This window comes from Eulemur rufifrons, chromosome 20 (genome assembly GCF_041146395.1).
Source record: "Eulemur rufifrons isolate Redbay chromosome 20, OSU_ERuf_1, whole genome shotgun sequence".
NCBI lineage: Eukaryota > Metazoa > Chordata > Mammalia > Primates > Lemuridae > Eulemur > Eulemur rufifrons.
Genome location: NC_091002.1, coordinates 43,079,527 through 43,092,330, shown reverse-complemented (window position 1 = coordinate 43,092,330; position 12,804 = coordinate 43,079,527). Strand labels below are relative to the sequence as shown.

At 48.1% G+C, this 12,804-nt stretch overlaps 1 protein-coding gene across 1 annotated transcript in view; it reads left to right on the top strand.

The window, feature by feature from the left end:
* Positions 1 to 12,804, top strand: part of NFATC2 (nuclear factor of activated T cells 2) — a 143,496-nt gene that overhangs the window by 18,872 nt on the left and 111,820 nt on the right. Inside the window, exon 3 of the mRNA XM_069495783.1 lies at positions 4,650 to 4,821. Coding sequence (XP_069351884.1) covers positions 4,650 to 4,821 — 172 coding nt within the window. The remainder of the gene's footprint in view (positions 1 to 4,649; positions 4,822 to 12,804) is intronic.

Genomic DNA, 12,804 nt, shown 5'->3' with positions numbered 1-12,804 from the left:
GGCTCACCAGGTGGTGGTTATGTGGATGCAGTCACAGGATAAACGCGATTGCTCATACGGCACCTCGCTCATTCACTCACTCAATAAGTTTTATCAGACATCTATGTGCCAGATTCTGTAATACAGGTACTGGAGAGACAGTGGTGAACGTAACAGGCAAAAATTTCTCCTTCATGGAGCTGACATTCTAGGAAGCCCAAAGCAAGCCTTAATATGTCAAATCTACCATCTCATTTTAAGAGGAATTGATGTTTGTTGGCGTCTACTATGTGCCTCAGTATAGCACTTGCTTATATGGAGGCCCTAAAAAAAAATAAAATGCGAAAGCCATAAACCTCAAGAAGCTTAAAAATCATGACAAGCTGAAGAGATGCACATAGATAATAGCGTATAGGCTTGGGGGGCTCTCAGGACCGGATCTGAGCCCCAGCTTTGCCGCTCACTGCCGGTGTGGTCGTGTCTGTCTGGTGCTAGTGTCCTGCTTCTGCACTTGTGTCAGACATTGCTAATCAACTGGGACCCTCTTTCTCATCCAGCACCTTTTTGATGCTGGGGCCGGGGCAGACATCATTAATCAGTCAAGATTCTCCATTTTTACTGGGCATCTTTCTGGCCTTGGTTCATTCCCTGTGAGGTTAGGATAATAATGGTACCTACCTTATGGCTTCCCCCCCCCAGGGATTAGGTGAGATGAAATATGTTAAACTCTTGGCACAGAGCCTGCACAGAATAAAGGCTCAAAGAAGGGTTAGCTGCTGTCACTATAGGGGAGTCTTATAAAAGGGAAGTACTTTAAAAAGTGCTTCCTCATTGACAAGCCTTATGCTAGGAGATTGAGCTTAGAATAGCTTTTAGGGTAGTGACAGTGACAGTAATAACCACAAACATTTAAGGATGCTTCCTAGTGCCAGGCACGATTCTAAGTACAGTCATTCCTAAGTATCCATCCAACAAAATCCTCAGGTGCTCAAGTCCTATATGAAAAACCGCGTAGTATTTGTGTATAACCTACACACATCCTTCTGTATACTTTAAATCACCTCTAGACTACTTGTGTTGCCTACTATAGTGCCTACACATGACTTCATGTGGATTCAGCATAGTACTTAGAGCACAGCAAATCCAAATTTTGCTTTTTGAAACTTTGTGGGATTTTTTTTCTGAATATTTTCCATCCTTGGTTGGTTGAATCCATGGATGTGGAACCCACAGATACAGAGGGCTGACTGTACTCTGTGTATATTATTTCATTTAATTCTCTGTAAACCTGGTTTGGTTTTAGTTTTATCTTTATTTTGATAAGAAAAAGGAGGTATACAAAGGCGAAGGGCAGATATTATTCTATCTGTTCTGTTAGATGAAGAATTGGAAGGCTTATGCTGATATCATTATCCCTATGGTTTTCAAATTGTTTTATCTTTTAATGAATGGAAGCCTTTATTTTCCAAATAAAATGTTAAATTGAGAAAATACATAAAGATAGAGCCATTTCGATTGCTGTAGGGATGAGGGTGGCCAAGGACCCTGCCCAGTAAGCTCTGTTTACCTCCACACCAGACCAAAATGGACCGCAGGGGGCATCCAGTCTGGCATTTCCTCCAAAGTAGGTGCTGAGAACACTGGTGCCACAGTAGGTCAATTGGTGTTTCTTCTTCTTCTTCTTCTTCTTCTTTTTTTTTTTTTTTTTGTTTTTTTGACTTCCCAAATCTTTGTTATCAACAAAAATCCCCCAGGAGAAATTCCATTTGGTGTTTCTTAATGAAAGAGTTTCTGGATTTAACAGAGTTAAATAGGTGCCCTTGTGCAGGCCTTCTCAGAGCCTTTAATGTGGACAGAATGTACAGTGATTTCAAAGGTCATTTGGCTACAGCATTCTGAGTTCTGTGACTGAAGTGTCACCAAGACACCTTAGGAAATGCTGATCAAGACCAACCCCTGGTACAGATTTGGGTTCAGAGAGATGAAGTGACAAGCTCACAATCACCAGCTAGTGAATGACCAAATTGGAAACTAGAATCTGGGATTTCTGACTCCTCATTCTTTCTGCTACATATACAGATCAGTCTTCAAACCATGATTTTATCTATTAATAATAACTAAGAGTGGGGAGGAGCATTGATATAAAAATATGATTGTGATAAATTTATCTGAGACTGTTATTTATAAAATACTTCCCAATCCACTCTGTATCTTGATCTAAGAGTTTCTGAGTTTGAGTCTTTTAGTCCTTAGCAAGTGCCAATCTGTGCCAGCCAATGATACATTTGCAAGAATTTCCTATAAGATTAAGGGGATAGAGTATTCGGGAAAGTCTCTTGATAACCTTTCTCCCAGGGCATATGGACACTCAGCAGAGGGCTGGAATTCAAATGCAGAATTTCAGGCTGGCTCTGATGGTCTAATTCTTAAGATTCTATTTCAGTGTCAAAAACCTATTTAAGAACCAAACAAAATTATAACTTGAAACTTGGGGATATCCCATGGAATCTTCTACTCACTACATTTTTTCAGACTTCAAAAGATAATTAATACAGGATGAAGTGCATTTTTTAAAAAAAATGAGTCTTGGCCGGGCGCGGTGGCTCACGCCTGTAATCCTAGCACTCTGGGAGGCCGAGGCGGGTGGATTGCTCAAGGTCAGGAGTTCGAGACCAGCCTGAGCGAGACCCCGTCTCTACTAAAAATAGAAAGACATTATATGGACAACTAAAAATCTATATAAAAAAAAATTAGCCGGGCATGGTGGCGCATGCCTGTAGTCCCAGCTACTCGGGAGGCTGAGACAGGAGGATCGCTTAAGCCGAGGAGTCTGAGGTTGCTGTGAGCTAGGCTGACGCCACGGCACTCACTCTAGCCTGGGCAACAAAGTGAGACTCTGTCTCAACCAAAAAAAAAAAAAAAATGAGTCTTTTTGCAAACTTTTAAAAAATTTTATAATTTCATACATGAGATGGATAAGAGTATTTGACACGTGGCACGGTGGCTGCAGGGGAAGCTTGAAGGCATCTTAGCACTGTAACTAAGGTAGAAATAAAGGTACTTTGGACACCCTAAGACTACAGGGGAGAGGGCTTCAGGAGGCAATCTGGTTGGGAAGAAGGGGTGGAGATTTGTTTGTATAGTGAGGACATAATTTTCAGGGGGATTGTGTGTTTACATTGGACTCTGGCACTGATAAAGTTTATGGAGGTACTACCGCCCCCTGCCCTGCCATTCTCCCCTTGGTACTGCTACGATAGAGAAGAGAGAGAGTTGGCTTTATTGCAGATGCTTAATTAAGTCCAGTTGATAGTGTCATATCCTAGCAGCCCCGAGCCAAGAGGGAAAGAACACTCTGATTGGATTAATGATTTCTGCCATATGTGAAAAATCAGGACACAGTGATACAAATCTGTGCATTTGCAACTTCAGAGTTACTTGGAATATCCAAGCTGCTCATTCGTTCATTCATCCATCCACCCACAGAATATTTAATGAGAACCTATCAAATAGGCATGGTTCTAGGATCAGTCCATAAATGAGATATTTTCTTGGACCTATTTTAGATAAATTGGTTAATGAGATAAGAGGCGCTATGGAGATGGGAATGGTGCTCTGGATTTGGAGTCAAGAGACATAGTCGGAGCCTTGCTGCATCTGCTCTGTGATGTTGGGGAAATGAATTCATGTTCTCTGAGGTGCAGAAGGAGTGGTCTGGACAGATCTTCAGACCTCGGTCACCTCTTAAATGACATAATTCTAGCCACGTATCAAGTACCTGTTGTATATGCTGGATTCACACCCCAGCTAGACACTTCCCTGTGCCTACGTGTTCAACACTTGACCTGCTACATAATGATGTGACTGGCAGTGACCTCTCCCCCAAATGTACCTGTAGTTGAGATCATCAGACATAGGAATAAGAGCTGTAATAGCCGTAACTGCCATCTGGTCCATCTTCCATGTGGTTGTAAGACTGTGGACAGGAGGGGTGACGTTGCTTGCTTAAAGTCACATGGCAGTGACGGCACATGTGGGGGTCCCCGATTGCCACTTTTCCCAGAGGAAAAGGAGTTACAATAGTTAGAAACATACTGGAACTAACATATAGTGAAATTAGCTTCGTAAGTTGAGAATTGGGTCACACTGTCCTCATCAAGATGAAAAAACAAAGAAAAAGATCTCCACCCTGTGACCAGCACTGGCTGTCACGTCTGAGAACTAGGTGTCTGCACAGCATCTAGCATTTTGTTCCTATATGGTCACGTGCTGCATGATGACATTTTGGTCAACGACGGACCACATATATGATGGTGGTCCTGTAAGATTGTAAAACTGTATTTTTCTATGTGTAGATGTTTACACAAACACTTACCATTGTGTTGCAGTTGCCTACGGTGTTCAGTACAGTAACGTGCTGTGCAGGTGTGTAGCTTGGGGGCAACAGGCTGTGCCACACAGCCCAGGTGTGCAGCAGGCCACACCATCCGGGTTTGTGTGAGTACATTCCACGGTGTTCACATAATGACCCGTTTCTCAAAATGGTTCTCCGCTGTTAAGCAGCATATGACTGTAGCCACAATTTTCAGAGAAGGGGCCATTTACGATTATTGCACAGGTTGATGGGTCCTGGTTTCTTGTGCACATGACGGACTCCGTTTCTCCTCCAGCATCCCGGTGACTGCATCTCTCCCCCCGCTCGAGTGGCCGCTCTCCAGCCAGTCGGGTTCTTACGAGCTGCGGATCGAGGTGCAGCCCAAACCGCACCACCGGGCCCACTACGAGACGGAAGGCAGCAGAGGGGCTGTCAAAGCTCCGACCGGAGGTCACCCTGTTGTTCAGGTATGGACTAGGATTCTCTTCCTTTCATGGCTGGCGTTTGTCACTAGGCCACTCACCTCTGCTGAGCCACCGTTGCGTGCTTGTGAGGCTGAGGTGTGTGTTTCAGCCTCTTACTCCTTTGAGGGACGAGACATTTGAGATTGAATCAGGATCAGAAGCTAATCCAGCCACTCAGAAGCCAGAGGAGAAAGTCATCTTGAGCTGGGTGAGAGGATAGAAATGATATTCATGTGTCAAGATACTTCTTCCCTTCTCTTCTGATTGAGAAACTGCTAGAGTTTTGCAGAAGTTTGTGTGTTGACGGAAGGTTTCTGAAGCCATCATCTTAAGTTTCAGATGAGTGTCCATTGAAGAAAATCAATATGCTCTTGTAAAATACAGAAAAATAAGAAAAATTACAACTGTACATAATCAAATTACCTAAAATAGCTATATTAGTATTTTGATATATTACCTGTTGTCTTTTTTCTATTCATAAACTTGACAATCTCCATGACTGTGTATTTATGTACCTGATAAAATACACCGTGAGACCGTGAGGCTGCTCTCCAGCACCCGAAGCCCGAAGGCAGTTGCCTTATGTGCTGTGTCCTGGTTCACAGTCTTTATAGTGGCAGGGCTAGTCCGTTACAGTTACTCTGTCACCCCTGAAAATTGCTTTTTGTAAAAGAAAGTCTTCGTATCATTATGATCTTCTAGGCGTGTCTAGCTTAGGATGGGAACCTCCTGGCTTGCCGTGAGGTTGCTGTGAGACTGTATGTTTGAGTCAGAACTTTTGGTAGTAACAGAGAGAAACTCATTCAAAGCAGATTAGAAGGGAGGGGATTGTAGGAGCAGGAGATTCAGCTTGAGTACCTGGACTTGGGAAGTCAGGGTCCAGGATTTGTGGGTGTGGTCAATCCATTCAACAGGTGGATTCATTCTGCAGGCATTTGTTGAGCACCGGCTGTGTTTGTGCTGTGTGTTGTATTTGATGCTGAAATACAGTGAAGGATAAGAGAGAGGTTGTGGTCCTTCCTCTGGGCATTTGCTCACACTCTTCCCCCTGTGCAGCCCGAGGCTCAGTCCCCTCCTCGGAGGAATCTTGGCTGACTTCCTCCCCATCTACGTTAACTCTTCTGTCTTGCGTGCTCAGAGCTCCATCCGGTTTTCCTTCCTGCCACTTGCCACGGCTTGGAATTCTACCACTGGCATGATCATTTAGTCAGTGTCCTCATGAGCTTACATTTTTGCAAGGTGATAAGCACTTAACATTTACCGCGTGTGAGACCCTGTTCCAAGTGCTATACACATGTTAACTTATTTAATCCTCAAAAGAGCCCCATAAAGCAGGTTACATTTAGGTCCAGGAGAGGCCAAGGAGCTTGTTCAAGGTCGTAGCTGGTAAGTGGTGGAGCTGGGCTTCAGACACTGCAGGCTCCACCTGCTGCACAGTAGATCTGATCGTCCGTGTGTCTTTGCGGACCAGCTTTTCCTTCCTTTTTGCTCGTGCAGAGAAAGCCTGGTGGAAAAATGCCAGGCTGCCTGCTGACCACTCCCTTCCCTGCAGTTTTACACGCCATCCTAGCTGGAGCCTGGTCACCAGCTCATGGGGTCCAAATTCTCAGAAATGCCGATTGGCTCTGTTTCGGGAGGCTGCCGCCCACTGGTCCAGTTGGCTGTGGCCAGCGAGCTCGGGCCGTCCGAGGAGCTAGGCTCAGCTCACCCGTGCACTGGGGACTGGAGCCGTGGAAAGCTCCGGAGAAGGGAACGGGCCGCGTGCACAGTCCAAAAGACACCTGCTTTACAGCACCTGAGGTTTGTGCCCCTCCCTCCGGCAGCTTCCAAGGACTCATCCCTCTTCCTGCCTGTAACTTTGAAAACCAAGTGTTACGATTTAAAAATTTGCAGCCATATCCTTGAAAGACAAAAAGTGGAGTATTTAAAAAAAATCATTTGAATAGATTATGCGTTTCTTTTCCAAAACAAAACCTGCAAATCTCTGATTTTTAGCATAGGAAGTCAGTTTTTTTTAAAAAAAATATTCTTTGAAAAGTGAAGAAAAAAGGGGTCTTTAGGATGGTGGCTGCTCTTAACCTTTCAGTGGGTGCAAAACCCCTTCAGAGATCTGGAGGGGGCTGGCCTTTCTGTCCCCAAGAAGCCCCTGAGCAGTGACATAGCCCTGCGTGTACCTTGCCTAAATGTTTCTAGCAGCTCCTCTCTTGACCTGTCTTCCCCTTTATGTCTGCGTGTGTTTCTGTTTCTGGACTGCGCAGCCTCTTTTCTCCTCTCGATGATTCGGTGTCCTACCCTTTTCTCTTTTCTTTGCCACACTATAGAACTTCATTTTTTTTTTTTTTTTTGCATGCTTAGTGGTTTTAAGCATCTCAATATAAAAAGAAAATGAGTACAAGACCATCTCATTTTCTCTCCTTAAATGTAAAATTAAAATCTTAAACATATGCCATGTTCAGCTGTTCTTTTTTTTTTTTCCTTTTTTTTTTTTTTGGAATGTCACTTGGTCTTAGAAGAAAGTTTGTTCCAAAACCTTCAGTGCTTTTCAGACCTCGTGGCTCGTTCATTCGGCCAGTGCTTGGCTGAGCACCCGTGTGTGTCAGGCCCTGTGCTAGGTGCTGATAATGCCGTGCTGGTGCGATTGGCACAGTTCCTGCCCCCAGGGAGCGCAGGGCCTGCCAGAGGTGACGGGTGGACCAGGGCAGTTTGCAGTGACTGTGGCCGAGATGTGGGTAGCTGAGTGGCCAGATGACGGCCCTTTGGAATGGGTGTGTGGGCTGACACCTGGACGTGAGGTGAGATGCAATGGCTGATTAGGAGCTTGTCCATTGGGTTGACCAACTGGGACAACTGTTCCAGCAAGACATACCACGTCAAGAGATGGCACTTGGAAGACCTGCTTTAGAGGGAGGGTTTTGCTGAGGAGGTGACTTACCAGCTGGAACCTGGAAGAGGTGATAGAGTCAGCAAAGAGATGAATGATATCTTCCCCTCTCTGTCTCTCTCTTTCTTTTGGTGCTGGTGGGAGAGTGTTCCATTTATAGAGCACAGCATGTGCAAAGGCCCTGAGGCAGAGAAGAATTCTATGTGTCTGAGGAACTGAAGGAGGGCTGGTGTCGTTCAAGTTTAGCTCGGAGGGTGATGGTTGACAGGGCCAGACTGTGCAGGGCTTATAAGCCAAGGTGAGGAGCTAGGGTTTTATTCCAGGGCAAGGGGGAAGGGAAGGGGTTTAGAGTAAGGGAGGAATGTAATCCTAATTTAACATTTCACCCAGGCTTCTCTCTGGGGACTAGATGAGAAGGAGTTAGGGAGGGAGTGGGGAGATGGGTTCCTCAGGCTGTGGCGGTGCCAGGGAAAGATCAAGGCGATGGTGAGGATGGGAAGGTGGCAGCGGGTAGGGGAGAGATGGCTTCTCTGCTGTGATCTTCAGGATTTGGGCATGAGAGGTGAAGGAGCAACACGGTGGATGGTTCACTTGGCTGGATGGTGGGGAAAGACTTGAGGAAGAAAAAGTTTTCTTGGGTGAAGATGATGAGTTCAATTTGGAGCATGGAAGGCATGAAGGGCTTCTGAGGCATCCACGCCAAGGTGTCAAGTAGGCAGTTGGATGTACGAGTCTGGAGCTCAGGTGCAAAGTCTTGAACTTTCTAACTCTCGGGCCTGCGGACTGCCACAGGACCACACGCTCCCTCCCGGACGAGGCCTCGGGAAGCATCCACTTGCAAGGACGTATTTACCGCCCCTCAACAACCACCTTCCCCTCTCTATTAGCAGTGGACTAAGGAGAGAACCAAAGAAGAGACTGTAAACAGAATCACAAACTGATAAGCTCATGACAAGCTGGGCAATGAAAGCCAATGACTGAATTGGCCAAGTGTCAAGGAGCAATAGGGAGTGGTGGGGAGCAGGGCGCAGCAACACATGTGCCTTGTCCCAAGGAGGCAGGCACTGTTCAGTCCCTATAGGTCGTGACATGGGTCCAGTGTTGCCAGGTTTTACAATTTGTTTTTTTCCAAGAGAAGCTAGGAGTCTGAATTTTTATGTGAAGTTTGATTTTTAAGTTTTTGACCACTGAATCAAACTTTAAATTAGATTTGGCTCAAGGCAAATATCCTTCAGGTCGTATCCTCTGGAGTAAATAAGCACCGTGCTACCTCAGTGTACACCAAATAGGAAGGAGATAAGAGGGAGGTCATGTTTACATGGTTTCAAACAATTGTCCAGTTAGGGAAGGAGCACTGTGTTTCTCCTGTAAGGCTCTAAATCTCATTGGTGTTGAACGAGCCTAGGGCTCTTTCAGAGGGACCAAGAAATCTTAATCATTGGCCTGACTTTGGTCTGTAGGTATCAGATGAAAGAGGGAAACACTTGATTCATCTCGAAAGAGCCACACGCCTTTTGGTGGAACCCTGCCATCGTTTCCTCATTCTGTTTCAGGACAGGATGCAGTGGTCCTTTGGTGGACAAATCTCCCATTCAGAGCAGCTTTGCAAGGTTGGGCTTTGAGTGTTTCCATAGGTCTTCAGCGTATGAGATCTAATAATACCCCTGTCGAGAGCGGTCTGTATAACGCCATTGTCATTTATTCCTTGCCTGGCTGCTTCCACACCCTTTGGCCATATTCTGCACAGAAGTTCCTGGGAGAGGGTACTCTGTTATGTTCCTCGTCCATCTTTCAGCTGGGGCTTTCAAAACACATTATTCTTCCCACCCTCTGGGACACGTTTTCCACTGAAAGAATGATCAGGGGCCGTCCTTTTAGTTAGAGAGCAATGAAAATACGAGAATGTGGAGCCACACAGCACTCACCTCCAGAGACAGTGCTCTCGAGTCTTTGAGACGGATGTTCAGACATACGGAGAAGAACACGGGGAGCTCCTTTAGGCGGAATTCCTTCCAGATGCAGGAATCCGATCAGCGTTTCGTCCTGGGCAACAGTGCAGGCTGGAGGGTGGGGCCCGCAGTGCACCTGTCCAGGTCGCCTCCCCCCAGGCCGGAGGAAACCGGGTGAGTCTCCAGGCTTCCAGGTCATAAAACGGATTACGGGGCACTGATGCTCATTCTGTAGGATTTCAGCTTTTGTGCTGTCTGCGACTCCCTTTCAGTGATATCTAAGAAAGGGAAAAAAGAAGCCAGCTGGGGCTTTCTCCTTTCCAGGCGAGGCTGGAGTCGTGACAGTGAGCAGCCCTCCTTCGGCAGTTGGCTGGGCACGTTGGCTTCTCTCTGTCTAATAAAATCTTGTGCTTGGTGAAGCCCCCTGGCCCCCAGCCCTCCCGCTCCCCAACTCCTCCACTTATAAGACAGGAGACAGGAAGCAGGTCTTGCTCATGCTAATTTGTCTTGATCGGGCTGCTGTGTTGGCGTCTGCAGGAGGTTCAGTCAGACCTTCTGCGGAGAGGAAGGGGAGAGGAACGACAGGGTGACCACGTGGCTCTGGCTTCGGGAAGCGTTGGAGGAGGAGAGTGTTCTGAGATCACTGGGGGTTCATTTGCTCATTTATTCAAACTATTTACCCAGCGCCTACTGTGTGCCAGGCACTGGGAACATGGCAGTGCACAGAACAGATGAAAATCCCCGCCCCGTGGAGCCGGGGAGATGAGCAGTACGGGGCTGATAAATGGGAAAACCAAATAGGGCCTATGGGGAAACGCCCTGGGCAAGGAGAACTGGGAGTGGTGGGACAGGCCTCCCAGGAAGGAGACACGGTGGCAGACGGTGGCGTGGGGATCTGGAGCGGCGGGGCCGAGCCAGGTGGTCTCGGCAGGGAGGGCGATCCTGGACCTCGCAGGGCACCAGAGGACGAGACTCTGAGTGAGGGAGGCACCACAGAGCCGGGCCCGACTCAGGTTTCAGCAGGAGCCCTCTGGCTGCCAGGCGATGAGAACGGGCTCCACAGGAAAGGGGCAGGGCTGGGGACAGTGAGCTGCTGCAGAGGCCCAGAGGATGGTGGCTGGACCAGGGTGGGGCGCGTGGGCATGAGGAGGGGCTGCACGCCAGTATGCTCTCCAAGTCCGGCCAACTGGACTTCTTGAGATTGGCTGTGCTAGGGGGGTGGTCGCCTGTCTGTATGAGGCTGTGGCCTCGGGAAAGGCCGGGGTCCTTAGAGTGGGGTGACCCTGCCATCCCCCACTGAGCTGACTCCTATTGTTGAAGGGAAGGAATCTCGTAGAGGTGACGACATCCAGCCCCTCACTGGAGGATGGGGGGGTGGGGTGCCCACCGGGTTGTGCAGATTGGGCATCTTGATGCCAACGTCAGGAGGAGGCGTCCTCGGCACCCTGTGTTTGTACCAGTCTCTTGATTATAACGCTGGAGATTCAATTTAAAAAGTTGCAAAAGAGGACAGTCCAAACCAAGTACATCCGAGGACTAAGTGTGGCCTCCTGAGTGTGGCCTTGGTCGGAGCCTGGCATGGTCACCGATGGGCATGTGGAAGGATTGAGACCAAGGTGCTGGCCCCCCAGCCAGCAGGTGGAGCAGAGAGGTGTGCGCAGGTGTGGTGTGATCAGGCGGTGGCTACCCGCGTGCTGATGCACCTCCCCACCAAGGACACACTGAGATCAGGCGAGTGGTGCTTTCCGTGCATAAACTGTCACGAAGGAGCCTCAGTAACATTGCCCCCAAATGTAGGCAGAAAGCAGCTTCTAGAATCTTGGAGAAATAGTCGTTCCTCAAAGAGAGATTAAGTCTGAAACATGCAATACTTCTGCCAACCAGTGAGACCATATAAAAGCAACTTCATTTGTCCTACAAGCAATTTTTGGGGGCCCTACTAGGTGCTGGGCAGCGTGGTGTAGCGACGAGAGCTGTGCTTGCCTAGTGTGACCTACTTAATCTTTGCAGCGCTGCCGTGGAGTGAAGGTGGTAGGATTCCTATGTTCGTTTTACAGACGAGGAAACTGGGACACAGAGAAGCAACTTGCCTTAAGGCAGCCCCCGGCTTGTGCATGGTGGCGCTTGATTTGGGCACAGGTGGTCTGCAGCCGGAGTCCACGCTGTTAACACCAGCGCTGCTCCTGGGAAGCAGACAGGGCAGGTTGTTTGGAGCAAGGCAGCTCTAGTGTCCGTAGCTTTGGGACTCTGGGTGACTCCCTGGACTGTAGTTTCTTCAATTATAAAGTGATGAAGACCTATGTTTTTCAGGCTGTTTGTTTTGTTTTTGTCAAGAGTACTCAGGATGCTAAACAAAAGTGCCCAGGGTGATCTTTGGCACTGAGGACTCATTTAGCCCACTGTTCTCTTTGGGGGAGAGAAGGCAATATTGATACGTGGATCTGGGATCTTTTGAACTCAGATTAGCGTTAGATTCCTGTGCCTGTTTCAGCTTTTTGTTTTTATTTTTCTTTTAAGAGACAGGTCTCACGGTTGCCCAGGCTGGAGTGCAGTGGCATCTTCATAGCTCACTGTAGCCTCACACGCTTGGGCTCAAGTGATCCTCCCGCCCCAGCCTCCCAGAGTGCTAGGATTACAGACATGAGCCATCGCGCCTGGCCCAGCTTTTTCTGATTGATTTAGCCAGATCTGAGACTGAGCTATGATATGGAGAGCATGTGGAGAGTCGCTTATGTAGTGTGTTACATGCATGATCTCACTTTACCCTTGCGACCACACAGTGAGTTGGGGCACTGGTATTCCTGTTTGGCAGATGAAGGCAGAGACACAGGGACGTGAACATCCCTTACCTAAAGGCAGGCAGCCGGTCAGCAATGGGGCCCTGACCTTGGCTTTTAACTTCTGGGTCCTTATCTTTCTACTCACCCGTTCATTCACCCGTCTGCCTGCTGGCAGCCAGCCGTGCATTGAGCCCTGGGCGCAGAGCGTAGGGTGCAGGTAGGGTGCGTCTGGGTGCAGGCAGGGCCCTCCAGCTGGAGGGGCGGAGGGTGGGCATGAGGGTGGGACGGGACAGGCGTTAGAGAAGTGCTTGCTGGCTGCATGATCTGAGCACTGACCCAGAGCTGGGCATTCGGGCCCTGCCCTTGCTGCCACCCT